The 23911-nt window shown below is 64.3% G+C and overlaps 1 protein-coding gene across 3 annotated transcripts in view; it reads right to left on the bottom strand.

Moving 5' to 3' along the window:
* The window catches only part of IGSF9B (immunoglobulin superfamily member 9B), a 56516-nt gene extending 33701 nt beyond the window's left edge, over positions 1-22815 (bottom strand). For all 3 annotated transcript variants that reach the window (XR_003143344.3, XM_025464864.3, XM_025464865.3), the window contains exons 1-7: positions 22628-22815; positions 12171-12368; positions 9262-9408; positions 3534-3685; positions 3212-3329; positions 1998-2139; positions 1634-1779 (exon numbers count right to left, since the gene is read on the bottom strand). Coding sequence is in view for 2 of the 3 variants with exons in the window: in XM_025464864.3 (XP_025320649.1) it covers positions 1634-1779; positions 1998-2139; positions 3212-3329; positions 3534-3685; positions 9262-9408; positions 12171-12368; positions 22628-22691 (967 nt within the window). In the remaining variant the exon portion in view is untranslated. The remainder of the gene's footprint in view (positions 1-1633; positions 1780-1997; positions 2140-3211; positions 3330-3533; positions 3686-9261; positions 9409-12170; positions 12369-22627) is intronic.
* Positions 22816-23911: the final 1096 nt, after the last annotated feature.

Raw genomic sequence — 23911 nt, 5'->3', positions numbered from 1 at the left:
CACTCGGAGCTCTTCAGAGAACAGCATTACATAAATACCAGGCCGAGGTGTATATTTAGACACAGCTTCCTACTTTTGCATGTAGGGGTTTTTTTTTCCTCCAAGATCTTCAAAAGGTTTATGAATGGGAAATCCTCTGAACAACCACTTTTTAGCAGAAATGAAGATCCTTGTCTCACCCACCTGAAAACCTCACCCCGCCCCCCATCCCGGATTCTCCTTGGAGGCAAGAAGGAGGTAAAAAGGGACACGCGGGAGCAGGAGATGGCACCGGGGGGACACGGGGAGGCACGGGGAGGGCACGGCAGCCCATGGCTTCCCCCACGGGGCTTCCTCCCGCCTGGACTCGTCTTCCTCCGGAGGCCGCCCCTCGGGTCTCTGCTCCTGCAGGTGGGCCCGTCCCTTCCCAGGCCCCTTCACAAAGGCCCAGCCCAGTGCAGGGCACCGGCGAAGTCGCATGTAAACCGTGTTCCTGACTGCAGGTCTGGGCGGGACCAACCCGACGTCCCAGTCACGTCACATTGCTTCTTGGGCCTCAGGGTCCTCGATGCCCGGGGACTCGGGACATCGCGCGCCGAGAGCCTGCCCGCTGCTGACGACGGCAACGGCAGGGGCGGCACGGGGACACCTTGGCCCGCGCGGCCAGAACCGCTGCATGGACACCGACACGGCGACCGTGTGCGGTGAGCGGCGGAGCAGGGCTCGCAGGCCGGCCCGGCCCCGACGCCGCGGCGCCCACTCGCGGGACAGTCACCGGCCAGCCGTGCAGAGGCCTCGGGAGACCCGCCCCGCGGCCCGGGGTCTCCGCTGTGGCACTCGCTCACAGCTCGGTGCTGGCCCGGCCGCCCCTGTCGCCCTGCCCGGGAGTGCCCTTGGGGGCGAGCCGCTGTCCCGCGTCCCGCACCGGCCCTCGCGCGATGGGGAGCCTGTCGCCCCCAGTCACAGCGACAGGGCCATCCGCAAACCAAAGGAAGTCATTAATCCTCGTCGCTCGTCCTCCTCTCTCCGTCTCAGCACCACTTGCCAGGGGGTGGGAAGGCACGGACGATGCTGACGGATTCAAGATGAGCAACTGAATTATTGTGCTTTTGCACAAAAGCCCTCGGCTGTGCTGGCGTGAGGGGCGGCCCATCCATTTGGATCCCTGGCAGCTCCGGAGAAGAGCGAGTGGAGAGCCAAGGGCGAGCCGGGTGTCGGCGGCCCCCGGGCCCAGTCGCCCCAGGAGACGGTCTGCCCCCTCCTCCCCAAACGCCCGTCCGCGGCAGGGGACGTGCAGGGCTGGGGGGAAGCCTAAGCCAACACCACATGCACCTGCCCTCCCTCGCACACCTGAGGGGAGAAGCGCCAGAGAGCATCTCGCTCACAGTCCGGGGGGAGGGTGGGCCAGTCGCCGGCGCAGGCACGACCGCTCGGGTCTGCCCATCCCGGAGCCCCCACGGAGCCCAGCTCACAGGGCATCCTTGGTCCGGCCAGAGCTACCCTCCCTCGGCCCAGCAGCCCGGGCCTCGGTCTCCCCCTGCATCCCGTCAGGCCTCCGCCCCACCCCTCCAGTGACCCTCGCTCTCGAGGGTGCCCACGGGGCCGGCCTCTTCAGGAACCCCACCACGTGTGGCCGCCGCCCGTCCCTACTCACACTGCACGGTTAGGTACGCCGAGGCAGAGGGGGAGCGCCCCAGGCTGTTGCTGGGGACGCAGGTGTACTTCCCGGCATCCTCAGGCTTCACCCGGAAGATGATCAGGGTCCCGTCGATCAAGATCCGCACTCTCAACTTCAGGTCGCTGCGAACACACAAGGAGACAAGCAGGGGCGGGTCGGCACGGAGGGGAGAGGATCCCCCCTGAGCCAGCGGGGCCAGGCGGCGGGCGGGGGGGGGAGGGCCGGCCACCCCACTGCAGGCTCCCTGTGCCCTAGGGCCGCTGTGGCCGCCCTGCTCAGAGGCCCCGCCCCTGGGAGGCCGGGTGGCTGGGGACCCCACAGGGCAGGGCAGCTCGCTCACTTCTGGAAGTAGACGTTCTCATCCTGCCAGTACCAGGTGTAGGTGAGGTTGCCGGGGTACGCCTCTGCCCGGCAGGTGAGCAGCGCATCCTGGGAGATGTTGACCGTGATGTTCTCAGGAGGCGAAACGATGAACGGAGGCCCTGGTGGGGGGGGACGGACAGGAAACAAACGGGACCTTACGTGGTGCAGGAGGGGAGAGCGACAGCTCTGAGGCCTCCCAGCGGGGCCTGCGGGGCCTCAGGACGGGGTGTCCGGACCCCGGGGAGGGAGCTGTCGTGGAGATGCCCCCCTAGCGGTCGCCAGGGCTTAGGTTCTCAGTCTCCTGACAGACCCGACAGATGCAAAGGTCCTGGGGCAGGGTCACGACATGCCCCCCCACCCCCTCTCCGCAGCCAGCTGCAGGCCCCTGCCTGGGAACACCTGCACCCCAGCCAGGCACGTGGCCTCCATAAAACCCGGGCTCCCAGACCGGCCATCCGACCCCCCACGCCCCGGCCTGCCCTCCAGAACCCGAGCGGGGGACTCGCAGGAGGGCAAAGGCCACTCCTCTCAGTACTGAGCAAGGATCTGGCCTCTGAAGCAGTGAAGACGCTGGTGCCGCTTAGCAGCCGGAGGTCAGGGGGGCAGATGGGGGGAGAGGCAGGGGCAAGCAGAGTCAAGATGGGGGGAGACCCCAGGCCTCCTGGCGCTGGCCGCGTCCTGAGGGGGCGGCTCTCCTGGCAGCAGAGGGACCTGGGTGGCACTGCCGGTCGGGGGAGACAGAGAGGACCCGGCCCCGGCAGCCCTGGCGGCCCAGCCAGCCTCCCCAGCGCCCGAATCCACCTCCTGGGGGGCACACGGCGACGCCCCGGGGCTGACCGTGCAGACCCCAGCTCTGCCCACACCCTTGGTACTGTCCAAACACCTGGGGTCTGTCTAGATTTACGGACGCCATCACCCATGGGTGGGAGCCTGAGGGACGCCCCCTCCCCCGGGAAGAGCGAGGCACAGCAGGACACTATGTGGACAGATGGGGAAACCCAAAACCCACCCGACACGGTGCCACCTGCCGCGAACTGCACGACAGTCAGGGGGAGCCCACCCCGGTCCCCACGGGCTGCCCACCTCTCCAGCCACCCCAGCTGCGCCCTGGGGAAACCCCGGTGCACCTCAGATGGGCCGGGAGGCCCTGCAAAAGGTCTGGGGCACGGAGAGGAGAGAAAGCGCTCTCACCTTGGACAAGCAGGTGGGTGGTGTGGACGGCCTCCCCCTGGATGCTATATGCACGACAGGTGTAGGCACCTCTGTCCTCTCTGCTGACCGACGTCACCGTCAGGCTGCCATCACTCACCTGGGGCCAAGGGGAGACGGAGCTCAGTACCCCCCATGGGGCCCTAGCGACGCCAGTCCCAGGTGGGCATGGAGCACTGGGGGCACACGGAGCCAGGCACCTCCTGCCCCTCTCCCTCCAAGCACACAGGTCACGGGAAGTGGGAGGCCGCCGTGGAGGGAGGGCTGGGGCGAAGGGAGGGTGAGCCAGGAGGACCACGCTTACCTGGTATTTCCCACTAGCACCTAGGAGTGTCCCCTCCTTGAGCCAGGTGACAATGGGCTTGGGGTTCCCAAAAGCTGTGCAGGTCATGGTCACACTGCCACCCTCCTTGGCCTCGATGTACTGGGGGGGTGTTTCCGTGAAGGTGGGAGGGGCTGCAGAGAGACGCAGGGTGGCGCTAGCCCGGCACCGCGCCGTGTGCCCACGTGAGCCTCACGAGGTGCTGGGGCACGCGGAGGAACGGGGACACAGGCTAGCCCTGTGCCCGGGAGTCTTACACGGGGAGGCAAGACCCAAAGTCTAAAGTGCGCCTGGCGGGGTGCACATCGCTGACCTTCACCGGGCCTACTGGGCTGATGCGCAGCCCCCAGGGGTTTGCTGAGGCTCTGTGCCCTGCACGGACAGGAGCTCTCGCGCAGCCTGCGCACACCAGCTCCGTCCTCCCTGGTCCTCCCCCCACCCCCCTGACATGCCCACAGCCCCCCCCCACCCCCACCCCCCGCCAGGCCCCACTTCCACGGCACCTGCTATCTGAGCTCCCCCTGGGCCCACAGCGACCACTGGCCTGGCTGCTGCGGGGGATCCCGCGAGCATCCTGCACGCTCCTCCCTTCCCGCTCCTCCCTTCCCAGCATCCTCCCAACATCCAGCAGAAAGAGGGGCCCCATCTGCAGGCGACTCCCTTCTGAGCGCTCTCCGGAGTTTGCACCTGGTCCCCCCACCTCCACCTGCGCGGACTGGAGCTTAGACCAAATTTCCACCCGGTTCGGATACGCACCCGCAGCCGTCACAGCCTCAGCTCGTCGGTGCGAGCTGCCTGGAGAGTCAACCGGGTCCACGTCCCCTGTGGACCAGCAGGAGGCCCCACCGGGGACCCCAGCCCTGGGGCCCAGGCCAGGCGGGGGCGGCACGAGTGCAGCTCGTCTTGAGGCCAAGCCCCAGTTAAAGTGCTCGCCCCACTGGTGGGGTAGCCAGCACGTTACTCCCGGCCCCCCAGGGCTCTACCTACATGGGGCCCTCCAGGATCGAGGGAGGAATAAGAGACAAAGTGTGTGAAAGGCATCTCCCCACGTCAGCAGGCGTGGAAGGTTGGCTCTCCCGCCATCACTCTCACAGCACCACCTCCCCGGACACCTGAGACCTCCGGGACGCTCAGGCACTGTGGCCTCTCCAGAGAACCAGCCGGAGTGCCTGAGACTGGGTCCCGCCGCCCCTCACTCGCCCACCCTGTCCGCTACCGCGTACCCCCTTCCCTGCGCGCCAGCCCACCGGCCATCCTGGTCTTCCTACCGCAGGGCCTTGGCCTCTGCTGTCCTGTCTGTACCCAGACCTCGCTCCTCTGGTTCAGGCAAATCTTTGCTAGAATGCCATCTCTGCCTTACGTGCGTGACCCAGCTTCCGGCATTCTCCACCCCCTTGGACTCCTTAATTCTCCTTAAAGCCACGATCACGGACTGTCCCTGAGAACAAAGAGCTTTTCTGTCCATCTCACTGCACGCCCAGCTTCCAGCACAGTTCCTGGCACGTAAGAGAGCACGCGGCAAATGCGTGTTGAAGGGACGGACGGACGAAGCGTACACGCAGACACACACCTACCTACAGACCACGCACGTTCAAACCCATAAAACCTCCCAGGGGCCAGACCGTGACAAGACCACTTTCTTCAGTCACTTCCAGCGCCCCTGGCTCAGCGTGGGCACGCGGGGGCACACGGGGGCAGGCGGGGGCTCCAGGGCTCGGGGGCTCCAGGGCTCGGGGGCGGGCGTGGATACTGAGTGAATCAAGCATCCTTCATCCCGCACAAAACTCACACAACGGTTGCCCTTCAAGTGCATCAATCCTCATCCAACGTCTAATCTAATAAAAATGATGGCAAACAGCCTTCCCGATCCTGACAAAGGGATTCGGGAATCTCAGCTCCCTGAGATTCAGCTCCCAGGCCTCTCCTCCTGCCCTGGAACGTGTGCATCTCCAACAGAGCCCCTCTTGCCAAGCCTGCCCCTCGAAATACGGGTAATACAGCCACAGCCTCTATTACCTCCGGTGTCAAGCTTAAAAGAAAAGACAATAAATTAAATTACGTCCTGAAGTGACAAATTAATTACTAATTACATAATTACTTTATTATTTAGGTGCTAATCAGGAAAGTACTTTGAACAATCTCGAGTTTTCAGGAAAATAATGGTTTGACTCTCGATTATTTACAGAATTAGGTGTTAGCGTGCCAGCTGCGTTTCCAGGCTTAATTCTTTTTTTGCAAGTGCCCTATAATTAATAGTGCAGGTTAGAAATAGGCTGGCCTTTCCTCCAAGTAATTCACCAACCTAAAGCAAGACTTGGCTTGGGCTTTTGGGGTATTTTCTATGTGATAAAGGCATAATTGGGTTTGTTTCCACCCAACTGGTCTTCGGGAAAACACAGACGGAGAATGAGACCATTTGTAATTCTAATTTCTCATGGGCCTTTCATTTTCCAGAGGTGATCTCCGTCAGAAAATGCCTGACACTGAGCATTCTGATTTGGAAGCAACAGCGTGTGGGCAGTACAGGCTCTCTCCGCCCATAAAGGAAATATTCGCCCTCAGAACTCGGGGTGGAGGAGGGGGATGAAGGGAGAGAGCTCTCACCTCGAAGGTGCGTGTTGTGTTCTCCCCGTTTGGGAGCTGGGCTCCTGGTAAGGGAAGGCGTCCCAGGGTGAGCAGGCCCTGGTCCTGGCACCTGCGGCAGAGGGCGCCACGTCCTTAGCCTTTCAGCCCACACCTCCCTGGGAACAGCCTGGCCGCCTTCCCGGAGTACCGACTCCCTTCCTCTGGGCTTCCAGGCACGCTGATCCCTTAGCCTGGAACGCCCCCCTGCACCTGCCAGCCCTGAGCTGGGTAAGTCCTGCTCCCCAGTCCGGTCTCCGCAAGGGCCCCCTCACGGAAGCTCTCCCTCCCGTTTCCCCAAGGCCCTGCGGCAACTGTGCGCGGCCTTCCGGGTCTGGGTTCCGCCCACCCCACTGCTGTATCCCCACAGCCTGCCACAGGAGAAACACTCAAGGGGTGCGTGTGTGTGCATCTATGCATGGGCGTGTATGTGCATGTGAGTGTGTGTGTGCACATGCATGTGCATCTGCATGGCCGTGTGTACGTGTGCATCTGTGCGTGGGCGTATGTGTGCACGTGTGCATATGTGTGGCATGTGGGCACACATGTGAGCGCGTGGGCATGTGCGTGTGTGCACGTGTGCATCTGTGTGTGGGTGCGCACACGTGTGGATATATGCATGGGCGTGTGCACACATGTGTGAGATGTGTGAGCACATGTGCGTGTGTATGTGTGCATCTGAGTGTGCGCGTGGGTGTGCGTGCACATGTGTGAGCACATGTGCATTGTGTACGTGTGCATCTGTGTGTGCACATGGGTGTGTGCACTCCTGTATGAGCACATGTGCATGTGTGTATGTGTGCATCTGTGCGTGGGTGTGTGTGCACGTGTGTGCGTGCGAGTATGCATGTGTCTGCATGAACGTGTGTGTATGCACATGTGTGTACGTGTCCATCTGTGCTTGGGTGTGTGCATGGGCCTGCATATGTGTGTACATGCAAGTGTGCATGTGCACGTGGGTGTGTGTGCACATGCATGTGCATCTGTGCATGGGCATGTGTGTGCGCATGTGCACGCATGTGTGCATATGTGGCACGGGTATGTGCGCACGTGCATGTGTGTGCACGTGCATCTGTGCGTGGGCGTGTGTGCATTACTTCATTTCATTATGAGACAAAGATCACTGCAGCCCCGTGTCCAGGCCCAGGTGTGCGGGTCACTCACGCCAACCCCAAAAGCCAGGATCCAGGTTGCGCCCCACGGCGTAAGTACCGGCGACACGAGCACCCTCACGCTACCGCAGGCCTCTGCACGGTCCAGGCTGAGGACCTGCCTGTGCGACGGCCTCCTGGCCTCGATGTGCTCCTCTGAGGTCCTCGCTTCCCTGTCCCCAGGAGGAGGAGGGCCAGCGTCGGCCCCACAGGCAACTCGCGGCCCAGACGCGGCGCAAGACGGTCCCGTCCTCCCGCCGCCTCTGCAGACGGCCGCCTGCCATCACCCGGCTCTCACTCCGTGCCCTGGACGCAACCTTCTCGGGTCCCGGCCCACGCTCGTCCCCCCCGGAGCAATCAGGAATCCTCCAAGAACCGACTTCCGCGCAGGGGAACCCAGGCGGGCCGGGAACACGACGCGCAACTTCCAGCTAAATTCTACTTCCCGGGCATGGGAGTGCCTCCCCGCCACGGCCACGACCCGGTGGCTGACCCGGTGGCTGACCAGGTGGCTGAGGACGCTGCGGGGACGGGACACAGGCAAGGGAAAGGGCGTGGAGATCCAGCCCAGCGCGGGAGGGGCGCGAGAGCCTCAGGATTCGACGTGGGGCCTCTTGGCGCGGCGTTCAGTCAGTGAAGCTTTTAGCAACAGATTTACCTTCCTAATTATGTTTTGCTTGGGCTAATATTAAGATGAGTTTTCATTCTCGGCACACACAACAGCTGGCATCAAAAGGAGGTGACTCAAACGCTTGCTGTGTGGTGGGGACAGCGCACCAAAGACTTAAAATAAGCCTCCGATCAGTCGCTGGCGCCGGACAGGAGCCAAGTGCACCCCGTGGACCGGGCAGCCCAGATCAGCCCTGGGCCTCCGGTGCCCGGCCACGTCCCGTCCTCCCGGGCCCCCGAGAGGCTGCCCCGCCCGGGAACATGGCCCGAGCCCACGCGCCAGGGCACACGGGGCCACCCCTCGGGGCAGACCGACACGGCGAGAAGCTTCCGGGCCAGGAGCGACAGCAATCTCCCTCCCACCCACGGCGCCGACAGTCACAGACACCAAACCCAGAAGGACCCAAGCTGTGTGTGGCACATCCACAGCACACATGTCACTTCTCCAGATTTCTCTGCACGGTTCCAGCTTCTCCTGGCTCCTCCGGAGTATCTCCGCCCAAGGGAGGACTCCCAGGGACACGCGAGACTCCCCACGTGGAGACACGCAAGGGCCCAGCACCTGCTGGGGTCACAGCCTCAGACCCAGGCCCCCGCCCACCCCCACCCACAGCAGGGCCAGGCTCGGGGCCAGGCCGCCAGTGCCCCCGCAGAGCACTTTGCTGCCTTTGTCCAAACACTCAAAAAGCATCGTCAACACAGCGGATCCGCTTCGTGGGCACCGTCAACGCCGGGCGCCGGCAAGCTGGGGACGCTCCGCAGGATTCCTAGTTTCCTAGACGGCAAACCCGGGACGAGCAGGGACCGCGTCCGGGCTGCGTCACCCTCGTTCCCCCAGCACCTCGTGCACGCTAGCGCACAGCAGACGCTCACCGCGTGTCGCTCACGTGAACATACTGAACAAGGAACCAAAATAGTAACCTGGGAAGGAACCCTGTCGTGTTGGGACCCCAGGAATGCCACTAGCGTGGGAAGGCACCCCTGGGCTGGCACGGTCTCCCCGAGCCGCATCCCCCGCTCGCTCCAAGGACGCCCACCCACAGCAAGCCCATCCTGTGCCCGGGGAGCTGCCCATCCTGTGCACCCCACGGGCCCCAGAGGCCCCAGGAGACCCCCGAGGGGGCAGGCAGTGGGAGCTGCTGACCAGGGCCCAGCCCCGCCGACTCGTCTCCGCAGCAGGGACAGAAGAGTCGGGAAAAGGCCTCCCCTGACCGCGCCCCCCGCCCCGGCCCCGGCCCGCGTGGCCCCAGGAAGCGGCCCGGACGCACCGTTGATGGTGAGGTGGACCCAGCTGCCGTTGTGGAAGGTGTCATACTGCTGGTCCAGCATGAGCACTTTGCACTCGTACCAGCCCTGGTCCTCAGAGCGAACCTGCTCCAGCCGCAGGGAGGCTTTATCGTGAAGGCTGGCCCGGCCTGCAGGACAGGGACAGGGACAGGGACAGGACGGGCCGTCACGGTGCTGCCAGCAGACCCCCAGGGAGTGGCTGGCACCCCCCGGTGGCAGGGGGCACAGGAGACGGCGCGCTGCCTTGCCTGGGGGGGCCCTCGTCCTGCCTCCTTGCCTCCCCCTGACGGCCTGGTTCCTCACCCCATCCTCCTCCCTCACCTTGTCCTGGGCCCTCACCCCATCCTGGTCCCTCACCCCAACCTCCTCCCTCACTCCGTCTTCCTCCCTCACCCCATCCTGGGCCCTCACCCTGTCCTGGTCCTTCACCCCAACCTCTTCCCTCACCCCATCCTCCTCCCTCACCCTGTCCTGGTCCCTCACCCCATCCTGGTCCCTCACCCCAACCTCCTCCCTCACTCCGTCTTCCTCCCTCACCCCATCCTGGGCCCTCACCCCGTCCTGGTCCTTCACCCCAACCTCTTCCCTCACCCCGTCCTGGGTCCTCACCCCATCCTGGTCCTTCCCCCGCCCCGTCCTCCTCCCTTACCCCGTCCTCCTCCCTCACCCTGTCCTTGTCCCTCACCCCATCCTGGTCCTTCACCCCAACCTCCTCCCTCACTCCGTCTTCCTCCCTCACCCCATCCTGGGCCCTCACCCCGTCCTGGTCCTTCACCTCAACCTCCTCCCTCACCCCGTCCTGGGCCCTCACCCCATCCTCTGCCCTCCACCCTGTCCTCCGCCCTCCACTCGTCCTCGTCCTTCACCCTGTATTCGTCCTTCACCCTGTATTCGGGCCTCCCCCGGCCTCCGCCCTCACCCCGCCCATCTCAACACTGACCATCCACTCAAAAACCAGAGTCAAAACCAACCACGGCCAGAGCGAGACAGAGACAGAGAGAGCGGAGAGCGCGCGGTGGGCCTCGAGGGAGGACGGGGTAAAGGGAAGTAGATGTAGAAGCAAGGCCCTGCCATCTCCCTGCCTTCCTTTAGCATCCCAGCACTCCCAGCACTCGTGCGCGCACACACACACACACCTCTCCTGCTCACACACACTCACACTTACGCACGCTCACAGCTCACACTCACACGCTCTCACACAGGCTCACAACACTCTCACACTCAGGCACACATGCTCACACATACACACTTGCACACCTCATGCTCACTCAGACACACGCTCACACTCACACCTCATGGTCACACTCAGGCTCACGTGCACACACACACTCACACACATCCAGCACTTGCACACACACTCAACACTCATGCTCTCACACGCTCACACTTACATATGCTCACAACCTAGCACTCATGCACACACATGCTCACACACATGCTCCCACTCACTCACACCCACACTGATGCTCACACACACATGCTCTCACACTGCTCACTCACGTGCACAGCACTCACACACACTCATGCTCACAACATTCGCATGCTCACACTCATGCTCACACTCACAGTCATGCTCACACTCACATTCACACACTAATGGTCACACACATGCTCAGGACACACACGTGCTCTCACACTGCTCAATCATGTGCACAACATTCACGCTCACACACTCATGCTCCCACTCACACTCATGCTCACATGCTCACACGCTGATGCTCACACACACGCTCACGACACACATGCTCCCACACCACTCACTCTCACTCTCACACACGCTCACACACTCACACGCTCACACACTCATGCTCACACCCACATACACTCAGGTTCACGTGCTCAGGCTCAAGCCCTGTGCTCTCCTCACCAGCAGACTGGCACGCAGACGCTGGCAGTGACTCCCGGAGAGGCCCCCGCTGGCAGGAAGAGCCCGAGCAAGACACCCCGGGACAGGACAGGGCAGGACAGGAGGCGGGTGCAGAGGGGCCAGAGGGCGGGTGCGCCGCCGCCAGGGATGCGGGATGGGGCGTCCGGCCTGAGGGCATGAGGGCTCACGCCAAGGGAGGGAGAGCAAAGTGTCAACCACGGGGCCGCCTGGCCCAGGGCACAGGGCTGTGCCTCGGCCCCTCCTGCGCACAGCTGCCCTGCAGCCTGGCACGTGTTCCCGCTGTCCTCTCCCACTGTCCTGCTGTCCTGCACTCCCGCTCTCCGCTCTCCCGCTCTCCTGCTCTCCCACTGTCCTGCTCTCCCGCTGTCCTACTATACCGCGCTCCCGCTGTCCCGCTGTCTGCTCTCCCGTTCTCCACTGTCCTGCTGTCCCATTCTCCCGCTGTCCTGCTCTCCACTGTCCCGCTCTCTGCTGTCCCTATCCCGCTCTCCCACTGTCCTATTCTCTCGCTGACCCGCTCTCCACTGTCCCGCTTTCTCACTGTCCCGCTGTCCAGCTGTCCCTCTGTCCTGCTCTCCCGCTGTCCCGCGCTCCTGCTGTCCCTCTGTCCCGCTCTCCCGTGCTCCCGCTGTCCCTCTGTCCTGCTGTCCCTCTGTCCCACTGACCTGCATACTGCGCGCTCCCACCACGGCCCTGGTGAAGCCTCCCCTCCAGCCAAACCCCCCCCCCCACCCCGGTCTGCGGCCCCTCCTCCCTCAACTCCCACTTAATGAAAACCTACTGAAGCCCAAAGGAGGGCATGGAAGAGGCAGGGACTACGGGGAACAGGTAACACACCAGTCGGGAAACGATGAGCGGCCACAGAGAGGAAGGCTGGAGGAGCCTCAACCGCAGCGCGACGGTGACCGCGACCATGACCGTGACCGCAACTGTGACCATGACCACAAGGGCAGGCAGGCCGTGGCTGAGCCAGGAGCGGGCGTACAGCAGCCCAGCCCTTACCTGCATACTCAGGATCCACGTGGGGTGGGTAGTAGCCAAACTTGATGAAGATAGGGATGGGCACCCCAAACTTGAACCACTCCACGACATAGGGCGGGGGCTGGCCCGTCACGGGGTGAATCACGTCGCATCGCAGGACGACGCCCTCGCCAGCTCTCGCGGTCACAAACTCAGGTTCCTCTCGCAGGCCGTGGGCAGCTGCGGGTGGCACAGGGAGTGCACAAGGGAGGTGGGCGGAAGTCCCGCTCCAGCAGCCCCCCGCCATGTCCCAGGCCCTCTAGCCCCCACCCCTACCCACGGCCCCAGGCCGCCCCCTTAAGAGCTCCGTCACCCCCCAGAGGGTCCCGGTGCCCCCAAACCCTCTCACCCCCCTCTGTTCACACCTCCGGGGGCCCTGGAGCCCCGGGCACCCATGAACCTGAGATGGAGTGGAAGGAGGGAGGAAGAGGAAGAAGCGGTTCCATCCAGTCGTGCAAGCCAAATCCTCCCTCCGCAGTCCCGAGGAGCACAGCCATGACCATGTCCCCCCCCACCCCCCAGGCCCCGACAGTTCTCAGGACTCTGGCTACTGAGGAAGTGGAGGGGCCGCAGCCTGGGCCGCAGGGGATAGATACTGCCGCAGGGGGTAGATACTCGATGCCTCCCTGCGCAGGAGGCTTCCCACCAGAGCCTGGTAGGAGCCGCAGAGCCAGCCTCCTCCCACGCCCCACCCCCAGCTCAGCCCGAGGAGGTTCGCAGCACAAAACACGAGTACTCCACCCAGGAGCGGGGAATCCCGAGCCAGCCGTCTCAGGCTGCTGTGGCAACCCCGAGGGAAAAGCCCAAAAGCCTGCAGGCCTGACCAGCCTCTCCGGGCCCCTCCTCCCTTGCCCCACTGGCACCTGCTGCGGAGAGGGGCGCAGGCGCGGCCTCCAGCCCTCCAACTGCTGAGCCCAGCATCCCCAGCAGGCAGGCAGGATGCTGGGGACGGCGCGGGGACGCTGGGACTGCTGCGCCTGCCCGCTCAGGGGAGATCATCCCACCTCTGGCAGATGACCAAACACACAGCTGGCAAGGGTGCGTCCCCCCACCCTGCAGCAGGAGGCAGAGTGGAGGACCCAGCCCCGGCCTGAGCTGGAGGACACAGAGGACAGGTCAGCTCAGGCGCGGCTCCTCCTGCCTGGCGGCCCCTGGCAACCACACCTGAGCCCCCACAGGAGGCGTGCCACCCCCACTTCAGCCCAAAACTGCTCCCTCCCACACGAGGACTCCGTGCTCACAAAGTCACCTTGTCCAGCTGGCTTCCCAGGGAAAGGGACGGCCCTGGAGAGGCTCTCGGGCCCCCTCCCCACACTACCCACCTCTGCTGGGCCTAGGCCTCGGCTCACCCCTCGGCTCGCCTCCCCCCAGCCCGGCTCCGGGCAGCACCACGGACAGCAGCTGCGCCGCTGGGGCGCCAAGCCCAGAGCCCAGGGCCTCCAGCGGGGGAAGGGCTCCGTGCCTCCGTGCCTCCGTGCCTCCGTCCCTCCATCCCTCCGTGCCTCCGTCCGGCCACCCATCTGTTGTGGGGCCTCTGCACTGACTCTTACTGCATCTCTGACCCCCGTGTGTCCCTGTCTCCGGTTGTCTCTGGCTTTCCTTCATGTCTCTGTGTCTCTGGTCCTGCTGTGCGTCTGTCTCTCTGACTCTTCCCAGGTCCCTCTCTCCCCTGCTCCTTCTCCGGGTCTCTCTGTGCTGCTCTGTCTCTCTTCAGGTCTCTGTGTCTCTGTCTTTTCCTCTTAGCTCCCACCCTGTGTGAATTCTTCTATACTGGTCTTTCTCGGTTTTCATGTCTCTATCAGTGTGTGGGGTGTGTGTGTGTGTGTTGTGTTGGGGGAAATATGTGGATTTCCTGTCCCTCTGCACCGGGGAGGGATTTTGCCTGCTTTTCTGTGGAGGGACCTCCGTGTGCTTGGGTTGCTATGTTTGCATCCCGCTCCGCGGCTGCCTACATGTTGTCTGTTCATCTCTGTGTCTCTCCTTCTCTCCCTTCCCATCCCCCTCTCCCTCTCCTCCCGAAGTTGCGGAAGGAGGAGGAGGCAAGCTCTTCTAGAAGCTGATTGGCTACTGGTGACATCACTGTTTTCTAGAGAAAGAGCTAAGATCACAGAGTATTTTTGGAGCAGAGCACAGTGTTGCACTCACCTGCCTAAGGCCCAGCAGGTTTCCCAACTCCCCCCACCCCCAACCTTGCTTCAGGCTAGGTTTGAATTCCAGCCCCTCGGGGAAAGCAAGGAGAAGGCTCAGCTGCCGCAGGCCCCTCCCCCACAACCCCAGGGGCACCCAGAAGGGGACAGAGCCTGCCTCCCCGCCTCTAGGAGCACAAAGGCTGATCCTGGACCCAGAAGGACAGGGCAGACGGCAGGCACCAGGAGCCAGCAGGGGGAGCCATGTGTGTGTGCACGGGGGAGTGTATGTGTGTGCATGATGCATATGTGAGCTCTTGGCAAAACCACACGGGTGAGTGTGTGCCTGGGGGGATGTGAGTGTGCCTGTGAATACGGGACTGTGTGTTGCATGGACTTTCCAGGAGGTGAAAAGAGGAAAGACAGGAGCCTCAGGAAGAGGAAGGAGTTATCCCAGGGCCTGGGTACCGGGCATGGGGGACAGAGGCTGACCATGGAAGGGGGCCCCTGCCCAGGGCTCGGGCCCTACAGCTGAAGACAGGAGGCAGAGGGGCTGACGGTTGCCCCCTTTAGCGGTGAAGCTGGGGTCTGCAGCTCGGTAGCTCCCCAGCTACAGGGGATTGAGGGCCGGGGGGGGGGGGGGGGGGGGGCAATGCCAGGAGGTGGGTGGGCGCGGAAGTGGGTTCCCACAGTACAATCAATGCCTGCCTCATCCTCACTGCAGAGCAATGAGGCGGCCTCTCACACCTCCCGCAGCACCGCCAGGCTCCGGGTTTCCATCCCCTCCCCAGCTGGCGGGAGGCTCAGGATGCAGCACCCACCCAAGTCCGACCCTAGACCTGCCCCCAAGCCAGTCAGCCCCACCGGCATCTCTGCAGAAGGACCCCTTCCGGCCTGGACGGGCAGGGGCAGAGGGGAAGGGCAAGAGGAGCATCCCAAGGATTCTAAGGAAAGCAAAAGGAGAGAGAGTTTCCCAAGAAGAAAGCGGAGGGGTGGGAGCCCTGTCCCAGCCTCTGCACTCCGTCCAACGCTCCTGGTTTGCTGAGCCCTAAAATATTTATCAGCTTCCTCAACTCGTCAACACACAGCACTCTCACTCAACACCTACAAGCACTCCTTCCTGAGCCCGATCCTTTCCGAGCCAAAGCATGTCTAATAAAACACTTTCCCCAGAAAAGCTCCAACAAGGAAAAAAAAAGTAAACAAGCTGGCAGCAAAAAGGGAAGAGGGGTTTGATGGAGGAGAGAGATGAGCTGTAACCCAGGAGGACACCAAACCCGAACCCAAGAGTGAAAGGGACTCAAGAAACCAGGAGAGAGAGGCAGGGACGCAGGCAGAGCCCAGCCCAGGGCAGGACACAGGACTCCGAGCACAGGGGACACAGAGACACGGGCTTCACGGACCCGGAACCAGGAGGGGAGAGAGTGGAGGCAATTCCTCAGGAAGCAAGTGGGCTTCTTCCCAGCAGGACTGCCTGCAGCAACTGAGAGCAGGAAGGTGGGGGGGGAGAGGGGGAGGGGGAGAGGATGGGAAGGAGGGAGGGGAAGGGGGGAGGGGATGGGAAGGGGGGAGGGGAGTGGATGGGAAGGGAGAAGGAGGGAAGGGAGAAGGCGGGAGGGGGGTTGGAGGAGAGGGGATGGGAAGGGGGAGGGGAAGGAAGGGAAGGGAGAGGGGAAGGAGAGGGGATGGGAAGGGGGAGGGGGAAAGGGAAGGGAGGGGAGGGGAAGGAAGGGAAGGGAGAGGGGAAGGAGAGGGGATGGGAACGGGGAGGGGGAAGGGAGGGGAAGGGAGGGGAGAGGGGAAGGAGGAGAGGGGATGGGAAAGGGGGAGAGGAGGAGGGGAGGAGGGAAGGAGGAGGGGGATAGGAAAGGGGGAGGGAATGGGAAGGGGAGAGGAGGAGGGGAGGAGGGAAGGAGGAGAGGGGGAGAGGGGATGGGAAGCAGCAGAGGAAAAGGGGGAGGGGATGGGAAAGGGGAGGGGAGAGGGGGGAGGGGATGGGAAGAGGAAGGGGGAGGAAGGACCTAGAGCGACTGGGTGAGGAGGGGCTACAAGGGGGGGGGCCAGGCCCCTTTCCCAGCAGACAGCCTGGGCAGCCAGGAGAGGAGGCTGTGGCGCTGAGGGCGCAGGAGCTGCCCTGGCCGGTCTGGGAGGAGGCAGGAAACTGCGGACCAAGCGCAACAAGCCTGCCCCTTGGGGCTCTGCGCAGGAAGCAGCAGGAGAGCAGGGGGGACCAGGTGGCCCCTGTGGTCTGGCTGACCTTCTGGGGCGCCCCGAGGGGACCAATCCCCTGTCTACACAGGTGGTGCCCGGTGGGCGGCCAGGCCCAGGCTGCTTGGATCCAGGTGCATGGAGCCTGGCCCTGCAGGTCCTGCCCCAGGATGGGCTCCTGCCCAGTGGCTGGCAGAAGAGGAGCACCCCGCGCACCCCAGGAGCTCTAGGAGGGCCGGGCAGCGTCTGCGCCAGCCACCTCGCGTCCTGAGTACCCAGCGCACGGCAGGCCCTGGGCCAGGCCACAAACGTCCCCCGATGTCCAGATGCCCACCTGAGCAAAACGCAATGGGCTCGTTTTCACTAAGGAGCAACCTGGGACTCACTCGGGGGGACACCCCCCTGCCGAGCCCAGGCCCAGGCCCCAAGGCTTCTCCCCGCGGCACCCCACACCCTCCCCGGCCAAGGGGTGGTCCCTCCCCACCCCCTGTGGCTCAGGGCCCGTGGCCACACAGAAGACAGGGTGGGCATGGCAGAAGGCAGCTGCTGGCCTCGACAGGCCTGGGCTCAGCGTCACTCTGCAGGTAGCGGCCCTGGCGAGGGGGGAGCACGAGCGGAGGGGCCACCAGCCCCATCATCCTCCAGTACAAGGTCCTCCCGAAGCCTCCTGTTCCTGATCCTCCTCCTCCTCCTCTTCTTCCTCGTCCCCCCCCCCCTCCTCTGGGCACCAGACTCCCAAACCACAGGCCTGTTGTCTAATAATACCAGCGACAGCCACCGCCACCTCCATCTGCCAGCCTAAAAATAATCCCTGCTGAGTCCAAAAAAGGCACAGCCCCCAATAGTCCCCCAATCACTCCTCCCCAACAAGCCAGGAGGCTCCAGGAGATTCCAGGGAGCCTCCCACACCAGCACACACCCAGAGGGGTGGCCTGAGGAAGCAGGGGCAGGCGCCCCACGGCCCAGAGCAGGGACCACTGCAGAGCGGAGGTGACAGGAGGCAGGTGGGCTGGAGGTCGGGGCCACCCTTCTGCCTCCAGCAAGGCCCCAGCCAGGCGGGCTCCTGTCCTCTGCCCCTGCCCCCGCCCCCGCCCCCTCTCAGGGTGCTGGCTCCCAGCCCCCACCCCACAGGGCTCCGGGACCGAGGGCAGGGCAGGACCGAGGGCGCCTCCCCTGGGGCTGCCCCCCACCCACCCCGGGCTGGGCCCGCTCCCCGCGGCAGCCTGCGAGGCCGCAGCCCCGCTATTAGCAACCTTAATTTGCTCTCGGCTAGATTGTATTTCCAAGAGCCTTTTCCCCAGGAGCCCCTGGCAGGAAGCAGTGGTAATTCAACCTCGCTCCTGCAGGGGCTCCTCGAGGAAGGGCACGGCCACGCCCCGCCCTGCACCCCGCAGCACCCCGCAAGCCCCGCATGCACCACAGGAGGCCTGCACCCTGCATACACACCCCGCAAGCCCCGCACACGCCCTGGGAGGCCTGCGCCCCCCACACACCCCGCATACACCCCTCAAGCCCCGCACACGCCCCGCACGCGCCCCAGGAAGCCTGCGCCCCGCACACGCCGGCCAGCCCCGCGGCCAAGCGCACGCGTGTACCCCAGGGCCCGCAGGCAGGCAGGTGAGGGCCCTGGGGCTCCTGGGGAAGACAAGATGGGCCCGTGGGCACCGAAGCCCATGCTTACTCCCTGAGAAGCCCAGCACCCCGGGGCTGAAGCCAGAGAATGAGGACAGAGGCTCACATCCCAGAGCCCGCGTGCAGGTGCGGCCCGAGCTCCCCGTGGCCGCCTGTGACCCGGACGGGTTAGGGCACGAGGGAGGCCATGTCGGCTGAGGGCACTGGCCCAGTCCCCCTCCTCCCTGGCCCAGTCCCCCCTCCTCCCAGGAGGACCCCTAGGCTGCGGGCGCCTCCCTCCTCGCTTTGGCTTTGGCCCGCATGGAACTGCTGTCCAGAGCCCTGATGGAGGCCCTTCTCTGCTCACCAGTCTCCTGCTTATTCACGCAAGAGAGAACAGAAAAGCAGGAAGATTCCTAGGAAAAATAGGTCAGCTGCCTCGGGCAGCCCGCGCTGGCCCCACGGGCAGGGCCCCTGGGCGGCCAGGCCACAGCTGCCTGTGTGCCCCGGGAGCCGTGGCCCTGTCCCCAGGGCCCAGCCCCTGCTCTACCGGGGCCCCCGCTGGAGCTCCTGGGCCCCTGGAGCTCGGGGTCTGGCCCCCCAGTGACGGCTCGGCCCCCATTCAGTCTTTCTCTCTGGGACCTCAGGCATCTTTTAATCCAGCCCTTGGGCTGAGCCTGCAACTTGGAAAACTTCTGGGCTGCCTCGACTCAGGTGCAGAGCAGGGGTGAGGAGAGTGAGGTGTCTGCTCCAAGTGTAGTCACACTGCCACCCACAGCACCCGGAGGGGAGGGGAGGGCCTCCCCACATGGAGCCTCCCCTCCCCGTCCCGCTGCCCCCTACACATGTGCATGCAGACACAGTGCATGCACACGCAAGCACAGGCATGTATACACACGTGTGCAAACACACATGCCTCTACAGGCATGTGCACACAACCGCAGACGGCTCACACCAATTACAGCTCTTCTCATAATTCAGATCCACTCTTCGTCAAGTAGGCAGCAGACAGACGGAAACTGCCCCCTGAGACCCGGGCCCCAGCCGAAGAAGGTCACAGGAAGTGTCTGGGGAGGGAGGAGGCTTCCGAGAGGAGAAGTGTGTTAAATCTCAGGCCTAGCCCCCTTTGGGACCTAGCTCCCCACCCCCACCCCAGCACAGGAAGGCTGGGGGAGAAGCCAGCAGCCTGCAGGCCCAAGACGGACAGGGCCGGGGAGAGGAGAGAGGGAGAGAGCCGCACCCTGGCCGGGCGGGCCGGGCGGGCCTCGGGAGGAGAGGCGGGCCTCAGGAGAGCAGAGCAGGAGCCAGGAGGGAGGGAGGAGGGAGATGCTGAGCTTCGGCGCCGCCCAGCTGCGCAGCCTCTGCTCCTCGGGTAACCAGACCTCCGCTTTCCGCCTCCGAGCCATAAACACGAAACCCTCGGGCTCTGGGACCTGCCCACTCCAAGTCTGGCACACGTTGGGCCTCAGGCCAGGAGCTGGAAGCGGAGTCTTCCCACTGCCCCTGGGCCGTGCCCTTTCCAACACATCCCGTCCTCAGCTTCTGCCGGGGTGCAGGCTGCCAGACACACCCCTGCCTCTGGCGCGTGTGCGGGGGACGCAAGCGCGAGCGCGCACGGACCGCTTGGCCGGACGGCTTGGCCACTTGCCGAGCAGAGTCCTTCTTTGCGGAGGGACTGCCCGTGGGGTCGTGCTAGAGCCTCCTGGTCGCCATCTCCTCCCTCCCACCTTCATCAGCAAAGGGAAGAAGGGAGAGTCAAGGCCAGGCAGGTAGAGGTACCCTACCCGGAGGATGGGAGTCAGAACCCCCGTGGGTGTGGGGCCGCTGTAGCAGGGGTAACACAACCGCAGCATCTGGATGGACAGGAGGCGGCGGCCTTGGGAATAAGACCTCGAAGGCAGGTCCACAGTCACCCAGGCATGGCCCAGGGTCCCGTCCCCCCCGCCCCCCAGCTTGCTCAGCCTGGGATGCTGAGAGCCAGGCACCATCTCCCAGACGCCAGATACCTATGTTCTCCGTACCCTCTCCGACCTCTCCAGGGACCCTACTCACCATACACACACACACACACACACACACACACACACACACACACACACACGGTCTAAGGCAAAAGGGGAGCCCATCCCTAACTGTCCCAACCCACATTCCCTTTTACCCCTCTGTTGGAGCAGCCTCTGCTTCAGCCAAGCCCTAAAGGGGGCATCTCCAAGCCCCTGGCTCTCAGGAATCTCCCCAGAAGTCGCCTTTAAAGCCAGCCAGAGAGCAGCTGAGCTCTCACCCAGAGCCAGCGTGGAACAGTGGCTGGCATTTCCCGTGTGAGCAAAGGCCTGCCACACAGGCCCCCCTCCCCCCCACTCCAGAGGCTGCGTGCCTCCTGGGCTCCTGCATCCTTCCCACAAGCCTCTGGCCGCAGATACAACTCGCAGTTCTGCAGATCTTTCAAAGGATTTCCAAGCACGCCCTCGGCACACCTCCCTGGGATTCAGGGGAACAAGAGGTTCTCCTCAGACAAGGTCAGCCGCAGCCGCTACCTGGTTCCTGACAGAGGCAGCCTTCTGAACTTCCCCCAAGATACTCCCAGGTCCCAATGCCCTGACTGGCCACAGGGACAGAAACTGAGCAGCAGCCGGGAACCCCGGAGATACCGAGTATAAGAATAATAGTCATGTTAACGTTTATTGAGCACCTAGTATACATCAGGTAGTCGTTCAGTTCTTTACAGCGCTAACGTTCACCAGAAAACCCCACAAGCTCATACTGTTAACCCTACACTTCCATTGAGGCAAATGACATTTCAAAGGTTGGGCAGCTTGTCCAAGGTCACGGGGCCAGCAAGTGGCAGAGCCAGGACTTGGAACCAGATCATTTGCCTCTGTACCTAGGTCCTTGACTAACATGCAAATAGCCTTTTTAAGCTAAAAGGACCCCAAGACCAACAAGAGGGGCAGGCTCAGGGGTGCATGTCAAGCCAGCCCCGACAGAGGGACCTCTCCACACCCATAACCTTCATGCCCAACAACCTTCCACGGTGGGAAGTCCTTCCTTCTGTCTGGCCATTCTGTGTGTTGCTGCAGGTATAAACCCACCTGCCTTCACTCTGTGTTTAAACTTGCCCAAAGTCCATTCCCCTCACCCTGACTTCTCAGGGTGGAGGCTATTTCAGAGCCTCCTTTCAGTATCTGTTTTTTTTTTTTATTATTATTATTCAAAGATCCCCAGCAGCTCCTTTTGTGCTTTCAGCGACAGTCCCATAGCAGGAACTAGCAGGAACGTACCAAAACCTGGAGGGGAGGAGGACGAGGGCATCGGAAGACTACAAGGAAACGGGGAAAGGAGGAGGCTGAAGCTAAGGGCAGATTCTCACACACGGCCCGACCCACGTCACACCCACCGCCATCCCACGCGCTCCTGGGGCTCCCCGGCCTCAGTTTTCCCAACTGACAAATGGAGTTTGAAGACCCCCCGTGTCGACATAGCGTCTCACCAAATCACCCTCTTGGCCCTCCTCTGGTTCCGTTTCCAGACTCACTCCCTTCCTCGAATAGCACGGGAGACATTCCATCCTAGAAACTTTCCCGGTCGCTCCCCTCTCCCCCTGCACGGCCCAGAGGAGCCGGGGGCCCCGGGGGGGGGGGGCCGGGCCGGGGGCGGGAGCTGTGCCCCAGCGCGGCCGACGCGGGTCCTCTCGCGCCCAGGCCCCCTGCCCTCCGCGCCCACCTCCACCCCCGCCGGTTCTCGGCCCCTCTCCCCTCCTCGGGGCCTGGCGAACTTGCCCGCAGCCGGGTCGCGTCCGTGCGCTGCAGACGGTGAGCTCGGAGTCCCGGCGCCGGGCTCCGCTCGCCCCCACGGAGGGCCGGGAGCCTGCGGTGCCGCCCGGAGCCTTGCGGGTCGCTCGGCCCGTCTCCAAAGCAAAAGCGCGCGCGCTCACGCACGCAGCACCCAACTCGCCGGCTTCCCCGTCGCCGCATCCCGGGCTCAGCCCCGGGGAAATCACAGAAAGAAAACGCTCCCGGGGCTCCGAGATGCTGCAGAGGGAGGGGGGACCCCAGCCCGCCGCGCGCCCCGCCGCCCTCGCCAGCAGCCGAGCGGGTCCTGCGCCCGGGCGGGCGTCGGCGGCGGGGGTCGGCCCTGCGCGGCCCGCGCTCGGGGAACTTCGGCGGCCGGGGCGCAGGTGCGGGCAGGCGGGCGCGGGCACCGGGCACCGGGCAGGGCTGGGCGCGCCGACACGGCGGCCGGGATGTGCCCCGCAGGGGCGTGCGCCGGGGAGCGGGAGGGTCGCGGGGCCGGGGCGCCCCCTCCCGCTGAAGGCTGCTGCGCGGCCCCGGCCCGCCCGCGAACTCCCTCGGTCCGCGGCGGCCGGAGTTGGGGAGCCGCCGGCGCGCCCCGCCGGAGCCCGGGAGTCGGCACGCGGGGTGCAGCCGGGGCGCGCCCCGCGGGACCCCACCTCGGCGGGGCCGCGGGGGCCGGGCCGGGCGCTGCACTTCAACTCACCTTGAGCCGCGAGCCCTCGGGTGCCGATCACACTTGCTATCAAAGTGGCCACATACCAAATCATAGTACTACCGCGCGCCAGCCAGGAGCCTCATCCTACCCGAACGCTCCCGCGCCCCGGCCCGCGCCCGCTACGCCCCGCGCCGGTGCCCCTGCAGCCCGGGCGGCCCGCTCCCCATCCTCCGCGGCTCGGCTCGGCTCGCTCGGCGCGCAGCCTCCGGCCCCGGCGCAGCGGCACCTGCACTCCTCGCCCGGGCGCAGCGCAGCCCTCGCCGCGGTGAAGCCTAGCGGGCCGGACCCCGGCCCCGCCCCCGCCGCGCGCCCATTGGCCGCCGCCCGCCAGCGCGCCAGCCCGTTGGCTGGGCCGCCCGTCCGTCGCGGCGCGCAGGAGGCGAGCCCATTTCAAGGTGCGTTGAAGTGCGGCGAGCCCAGAGCCGCAGAATCATGCGCATTGCCAGGGAGAGGGCGTCGCGGCGTCTCCGCGCGGCTCCCGGCTCGGCTCGCGCCGCAGGGCAAGTTTCTGGGCGACCCGGGCGGGGGGGCCGCGGGCCCCTCGGGCTTGCAGACGGGACCCCGGGAATGCCCCAGTCTCCCCGGCCGGGCCCGAGGGGACGTCGCCCCCGCCCACCCCGGAAACCCAACATCCGGTTCTCCGCCTGCAAAATGCTGTTTCCCTGGAGAAGGATGCTGATTCAGGGATGGGGAAGCCCCGGCGCGGGAGGGCTGGGGCGCGTCCAGGTCACACGACGCCCTGCCCCACTCCTGTCCACGCAAGGACACTCTCCCCCTCTCCCCCCGCCCCAGCGGTCGACCCCCTCCCACCCTCACACATGCTGCAGTGGAGTCCAACTCCATCCGGCCCGAAGGCAGGGGGATGACTAAAATGACCTCCAAAAGTCGCTCCGATTTAGAATGAGTCATTGGCTCAGCTAAGGGAGTGTCAGAGACCCCACCCCCCACCCCCCTCCCCGGAACACACGTACTCACACTGCCACCCCCGGCAGAGGTCATCGTTGCTCATCATTACTAAATCCCTACTTTGGGCAATAAAAGTTCTTTTATTTTTTTTCTTTCCCTTCTCTTAAAAAAGCCTGCCTCTTTATGCACAAAATTCCTCCCCTCCCCACCCATCTGGGAACCTAGCCGCATCTCAGCATCAGGAAGCCAAGACGGATTTGTGGAATAGTTTAGGGCCTTGAGATGGAGGGACCCAGGGAAAGGGGCAGGCAGGTGGACTTATCCCTACAGAGGAAGATGATAGGTGAAGAAGCAACGGGAAGGTCT

This window comes from Canis lupus, chromosome 5 (assembly GCF_003254725.2).
Source record: "Canis lupus dingo isolate Sandy chromosome 5, ASM325472v2, whole genome shotgun sequence".
NCBI lineage: Eukaryota > Metazoa > Chordata > Mammalia > Carnivora > Canidae > Canis > Canis lupus.
The sequence above is the reverse complement of the archived record's forward strand: the minus strand, read 5'-3'. Positions and strand labels throughout refer to the sequence as shown.